Below are 7156 nucleotides of genomic sequence, written 5' to 3'. Positions count from 1 at the left end.
GAAGGACAGGAGGAAGGAAAGAAGTAAGGAGGGAGGGAGGAAAGTAGTATTTGTTTACATTTTTATGATGAATGAAACTTGATAAGAAAGTTGCTCAATATATTATATTCCACTGTGGTGTTGTTGCAGTGTTTCAACACTTCACACACACACACACACACACACACACACACACACACACACACACACACACACACACACACACACACACTATACATCTAAAACAAACAGCTGAGTCAAAGTGAGATGACATCATATACCTCTCCAGACTCCAGCTGACTGTAAACTTGATGAGTCAGCTTTTTATTTTTAGCCAGACAGTGAACAACAGAGAGACCCTCACCTGTTCAGTTATTACTAGTGATGATGTCATCAAGGTGAGCCAGACAATACAGGTGACTCATACCTGTACATGGGTATCCCAGTTTCTGTTACTATGTGTAGACAAGGGGTGTCAAACATGAGGCCCGTGGGCCAGAATCAGCCCGCCGAGGGGTGCAATCTGGCCCACTTTCCTTCCTGTGTTCTTTTCCTTCCTTCCATCTTTCCTTCCTACCTTCCTTCCTTCCTTCCTTCCTTCCTTCCATCCATCTGTCTTTCCTACCTTCCTTTTATCCTTTCTTTGTTCCTTCCTTCCTTTCTTCTTTCCATCTGTCCTTCCTCCCTTTCTTCCTTCTGCCCTTCCTTCCATCTGTCCTTCCTCCCTCCCTCCCTCCCTCCCTCCTTCCTTCCTTCCTTCCTTCCATCCATCTGTCCTTCCTACCTTCCTTTTATCCTTTCTTTGTTCCTTCCTTCCTTCCATCTGTCCTTCCTACCTTCCTTTTATCCTTTCTTTGTTCCTTCCTTCCTTTCTTCTTTCCATCTGTCCTTCCTCCCTTTCTTCCTTCTGTCCTTCCTTCCATCCATCTGTCCTTCCTACCTTCCTTTTATCCTTTCTTTGTTCCTTCCTTCCTTTCTTCTTTCCATCTGTCCTTCCTACCTTCTTTTTATCCTTTCTTTATTCCTTCCTTCCTTTCTTCTTTCCATCTGTCCTTCCTCCCTTTCTTCCTTCTGTCCTTCCTTCCATCCATCTGTCCTTCCTACCTTCCTTTTATCCTTTCTTTGTTCCTTCCTTCCTTTCTTCTTTCCATCTGTCCTTCCTCCCTTCCTTCCATCTGTCCTTCCTTCCTTCCTTCCTTCCTTCCTTCCATCCATCTGTCTTTCCTACCATCTGTCCTTCCTTCCTTCCTTCCTTCCTTCCTTCCTTCCATCCATCTGTCCTTCCTACCTTCCTTTTATCCTTTCTTCCTTCCATCTGTCCTTCCTCCCTTTCTTCCTTCTGTCCTTCCTTCCTTCCCTCCTTCCTTCCATCCATCTGTCTTTCCTACCTTTCTTCCCTCCTTCCTTTTGCCTGTCTTTCCTTCCTTCCCTTCTTATTTCCTTCCTTCCTTCCCTCCATCTTTTTAATGATCTGCTGTAGACTGATTCAAAGGCATGATTCATGACTTTTGAGGGAAATTTGAAAAAAAAAAAAAAGTCATCCAAACACCACGGGGCTTTGTTTTTAAATGTCTCCCAACACAATGAGAGACAGTTCATTTATTAATTTATTATACAAGAATTAACAATAAAAAATATCCCAGACATAAATTACATAGACGTTTCTCTCCATATTAAGTGTACAACAGTCACACTGAGTCATTAAATCAATATTAATGACCAGTTTCCTGTATGGGACTTTAGGATTGCGCAATAGGGGATAAACCATGATGATATAATATGTTATACATGGACATATTTTATACCATGTTAGAGAATACCCTTAGCAAAAAGTAGTTTATTCAAGTGTACTATGAGTATACTTATTTTATACTAAAACTGAGGCAGTATACTTGAAGTTTACTTTTTATATATACTATGTTTTATATACTTAGGAATAGTATAGTGAAGTATACTTGGCTGAAACTTAAAAGTATAAAGACTAAGTACATTAGACCTCCTGTTGTCCTCGAGTCAAGGAAGGAAGGGAGGAAAGACGGAAGGATGGAAGGAAAGGAGGATGGAAGGAAGGGAGGAAGAAAGAAAGAAGGAAGGAAGGAAGGAAGGAAGGGAGGAAGAAAGAGGGAAGGAAGGGAGGAAGGATTGGAAGGAAGGACGGTAGCAGGGAGGAAGGAAGGAAGGAGGGAACGAAAGAAGGAGGGAGGGAGGGAGGAAGTAAGGAGGGAGGAAGGGAAGGAAAGAAGGAGGAAGGAAGGAAGGAAGGAAGGAAGGAAAGAAGGAGGAAGGAAGGGAGGAAGGAAAGAAGGAACAGTCAAAACAGAAGGGGTCAATGTGACCCGGGAGGACGACAGGAAGGTTAAAGTGTACTTTTATATAAATATATATATTTATATATATATATATATATAGTTTTTTTTTCTAGTACACTACAAGTACATGGTCCGTAGTATACTTGCTATACTTATACTTACACTCAAGCATACTTAATAAAATGAACTTCACTACTTTTTACTAAGGGTATTGTCTTTGACTGGTAGATAACCCCTATTTTATCTTTTTATCCCTCACAGCTTAATACAAAAATGTATTGTACAGATTAAAGGTTAAAAACTGCTGATTTTAAGGCCCTCGAGGCCTTAAAATCAGCAGTGTGTGTATGACTGTGTGAGATCAGTCCGATCTGACAGATAACATTCCTCTTCTTTATGTCTCATTGTTGTTTTTGGCTTCCTTAACTCTTGAAAGGAATTTCATTTCACTGTCCAGGCAGAGCAGGAAAACAGCTGTGCATACTTTTGGCTGAGAGGCAGAATCGTAACGTTTCACCAAACTCAAAAAAAAAAAAATCACCAACATTCATTTCACATATTTTCACATATTGAGTCTCTACTGCGGTCCGTCCACCAAGACACAGTGATGGTCCTTCCTATTCACTTTAATAATTACTGTCCGTCTTGTCTTCACTTTACCTTCACAGCCCCTTTTTTTAAACAGGAAGTACATGTTTTCGGGGCGTGCTGTCGGTGTCAGGTAGTATCCTGTTGGGTTGTGCAGGTGTCAGTCCGTCCTGCTTTGACTTTCAGATGACTGTATTACACACAGGATGCGCTGTGTTCTCTGTTGAGCTATCCACCGGCAGCTGAGTGCCTTTAATCAAGAATGGGAAATAATTGGAGAGGTAAAGAGCTTTGAACTTGGTGCTACAGAAGCAGTAGACCAGTGGATCCACTAGACAGTCGATGTAGGAGAGGACCATGAGTCCGTCGAAAGCCACGGCGGCTTTATCTTGGTAGACCTCGTCCATCTCTTTGACCCTTACGATCAGAAGAATCATCCTGGCTATGGTGCAAGGCAGGAAGCAGAAGGAGAAGACCACCATGACGGCAGTGACCAGAAACACCGCCCTCTTCAGCTTGGTCCGATTGCCGACCGTCTTCTTCCTCAGCCGGTTGACGATTCGCACCGTGCAGTAGACCAGGATGACGAAGGGGATGAGGATCTGGGTGAAGAAGACGGCTTCTCGCAAACTGTCCACCACGTCCTTAAATCAGATAAAGGAATCAAATCAGTTGTCATACACGTGTATCAACGGCTTAGTTTCTATAAATTGTGCATATTCGGACAAGATCGGTCAACAGTTAAACATTTTAAACCATTGCATAAGGCACATTGTTTAATTAAAAGCACCAACAATGGAAAAATAACCCAATAAAAGTAAAAAGACCTGCATTCAAACTCCTTAAAGACCGTGTAAAGTGAATTCAGACATTTTCTTCTAAACACATTAAATAGGTCATAAATGTATTTCTAAAAAAGGTGTAAAAAGCATTTCAACCATTTAGATTTGAATTGTGGAGCTAGGCTTCACAAACTGTGTTTCAAACCCGGCCTGCTGCTGTAGAGGTATAAATACATTCAGCACACACTACTACTACTACTACAGTCTACAGTTAGCCAGTTAGTTGAGTTAGCCGCCGAGCTAGCAGCTGAGGTAGCAGCCGAGTTAGCCGCCGAGCTAGCAGCCAAGTTAGCCGCTGAACTAGCAGCCGACTTAGCCGCCGAGCTAGCCGCTGAGCTAGTAGCTGAGTTAGCCGCCGAGCTAGCAGGTGAGCTAGCCGCTGAGCTAGCAGCAGAAAGCTCTCAGACGTAGCGTCTATGTTTCGGGTAGAAGCGGTGACTTTGATTGACAGGTGTTTTACACAACTTTGAAGCCTAATTTCATATATTTGGCGATTTTTTTTAATCATTCAAATTTGGCAGGGTGGTTAACAACACACTTTTCTGTGGTATGTCAAACTCAGAACACATATTTATTCTTACTTTACACAGACTTTAAGTAAAGGTGAAGAAGTGAAATATCTCTTGTGACTGATACCATCTGATACCATTTGACACTCATGCATCAGTGCTTCAGCAGCATGTTACTGCATGTTGTAGCTGCTCACTGTGGAGCTAAATTAAACAGTTTTATCTTCACAGTTTGTTCCCAACTAAGGGTTTTAAGAGTAATTGCGTCGTAAAGAAAGAAAAATACTAAGTTCTTCTTGCATTTATGAGATTTGTTGGGGTTATTTTCCCCTTTTTAGGCCTTAAAAAGTTATTTAAATGAAGTCATCTTAGAGATTTGGGAGGAATATATCTCAGCTTAACTCCACTACAGCAAATACAGGCACTCAGTTAGTAGTTATTGGATTTCTTAGAAGCCTGTTTTATGTTTTTTTAATGTCTTAATCTGCAAAGTAACTTGTGTTGAAGTATAAAGTAAAACAAAAAGGAAGCTATGTCTTATAATTATTACTTTTCACCGCTGCTCAGGTATATTTAACGGTTAACAACTATATATTTACACTTACAGTTTACCAGTGAAGTGAATCTAACCATGAGTTAAACTGACTGCAAACAGTGGAATAATATTTAAACACAACTTCTGTGTACTAAGTGTTATGTGTGCTAGCGTAGCATCTCCTCCTCCTTCTAATTATTTTTCGGTGTGTGTTTGATGTCAGCATGCACAAATGATTGCTCTGGCATGTGAGTAGCAGGTTGACACTACTCACACACACAGGCTCAGCATACTTCCACCAGGGTTTGCAATACTGTGCAATGTGTCAGTGCAAAAAAAAGAAAAAAAAGAAAAAAGAAAAAGACGCTCTGGTGAGATAACAGTCAGCACTCTGCAGCTCCAATCTAGGTTTCTCTCTTTTTTTTAAATCACTAAAAGACATCAGTTGGGTTTTTATCATTTCCCCTTTTTTTTTCTTTTTGACTTCATATTGAGTAACTACAATTTGCTATATGCTATATGTTTTGTGTCTCCTTCCTTCTGTCCTTCCTTCCTTCCTCCCTTCCTTCCTTCTTTCCTTTCCTCCGTCCTCCCTTCTTCCCTCCTACCTTCCTTCCTTCCTTCCTTCCTTCCTTTCCTCCCTTCTTTCTTCTGTCCTTCTTTCTTTCCTTCTCTCATTCCATCCTTCCCTCCTTCCTTCCTTCCTTCCTTTCTTCCTCCGCCCTCCCTTCTTCCCTCCTACCTTCCTTCCTTCCTTCCTTTCCTCCCTTCTTTCTTCTGCCCTTCTTTCTTTCCTTCTCTCCCTCCATCCTTCCCTCCTTCCTTCCTTCCTTCCTTCCTTCCTTCCTTTCTTCCTCCTACCTTCCTTCCTTCTTTCCTCCGTCCTCCCTTCCTCCTTTCCTTTCCTTTCCTTTCCTTCCTTCTTCCTCCCTTCCTTCCTTGACTCGAGGACAAACCCATCAAGTGCAGAGATCACACGCTGATTTGACTTTTGACAGACGGCCCGAGGAACTCTCTTTTTTTTTTTTTAAATCACTAAAAGATATCAGTTGGTTTTTTGTATCATTTCCCCTTTTTTTGACTTCATATTGAGTAACTACAATTTGCACAATGTTTTGTGTCACGTGCATGTTGCGTAACGGACACTGATGCCACTTTTGATGTCAACAATGACATAAAAAAAAAAAAAAAAAAGCATTTACTCGAAACTGTGCTGTAGAGCTTTTGTTGCAACTTGCCCCACACACTCTGTAATTGGGGAAAATAACTGCCCCTCTCTGAATGCATTACGAAGCACAACAGGTTGGGATGACTCATTGGCTTTATGTACTGTATATATGAAGCTGAAGCTGGAAACTAGAGATATATATAATGATGATTTGCACACAAAAAAAGAAAGTTGCATTACCTTGATCAATGCATCGTCCTTTTTATCATCATCACTCTTGTGGCTGTTGCAGCAGTCAAAGTTCTGCAGCATGGTGGGGATGGTGAGGGGCAGGAGAAGCAGCCATATGATGATCGAGATCTGAGGAGATTTCTTGATGGCTTTTAGGAGATTCTTCCGACCGGGATGCACCACGTTGAAATACCGATCTATGGAGGTGACGGTCAGGAAGGCGATGCTGGCCCCTCGGTTCAAAAACAGCATGAAGAGCATAGCCTTGCACACCACGTCGTTGGAGCTCCGTCTCTCTCCTTGGATGTAGTTGTAAGCTTTTATAGGCAGACAGAAGAGCAGGAGGATATCTGCCAGCACCAGGTTGAACAGGAAGATATTGTTGGAGTTGGATTTCCAGAACTTGAGTTTGAATATGAAGAGATGGAGGACCGATGCATTGAGAGGAAGAGCCAAGATAAAAATCATAATCATGACAGCTGCGTAAAAATTATACAGCGTCTTGTTTGTGGCTTCACATTCTTCTATGAGTTGGTAACTGTTGTTCCCCATTCTGACGCTCAAATACTCTTCTTCTGACGAGCTGACGTGCAAATATAGATTATACAAGCTAGGAATCCTCTCACAGGTGAAGTTTCACTCTACAAGCTGCAACAAGAGTCTTTGCCTTCAAACCACAAAGAAGAGAGAAAAAAAAATCCTGTTAAACAAGTTTCTTCAGTCTTCAGGTTTAATCCTTTTTTCACAGTTTGAGTTCTTCCTTCAGACCTTGTGCTTGTTTCTCTCTTGCTTCCACAGGCCTGGAGTGAGTTTTGTGTCCTGTGTGTCTCAGAGAGCAGGAGCAGGAGCCAGGAGCAGGTCTTGAACTAATTTTCTCAGTGTGCAGAGCCAAATGGTAGGCGTCTCCTTTTTGTGTGTTGCCCTGTTGTACTCATGGCTCCTCCTTTTATAGCCTGAGGAGGTGAGTCACCACCAACTGCTCTCTCACTGTGAGG

The 7156-nt window shown here is 41.9% G+C and overlaps 1 protein-coding gene across 1 annotated transcript; it reads right to left on the bottom strand.

The window, feature by feature from the left end:
- Positions 1-3058: 3058 nt before the first annotated feature.
- LOC128354721 (12-(S)-hydroxy-5,8,10,14-eicosatetraenoic acid receptor-like) lies at positions 3059-6713 on the bottom strand. Its single transcript, XM_053314895.1, has 2 exons — positions 6171-6713; positions 3059-3520 (listed from the first exon to the last, which is right to left on the bottom strand). Exons 1-2 carry the CDS (start codon positions 6711-6713, stop codon positions 3059-3061), a joined length of 1005 nt encoding a protein of 334 aa, XP_053170870.1.
- Positions 6714-7156: the final 443 nt, after the last annotated feature.

Source organism: Scomber japonicus, unplaced genomic scaffold (assembly GCF_027409825.1).
Source record: "Scomber japonicus isolate fScoJap1 unplaced genomic scaffold, fScoJap1.pri scaffold_491, whole genome shotgun sequence".
NCBI lineage: Eukaryota > Metazoa > Chordata > Actinopteri > Scombriformes > Scombridae > Scomber > Scomber japonicus.
This window is presented reverse-complemented; position numbering and strand designations above follow the sequence as displayed.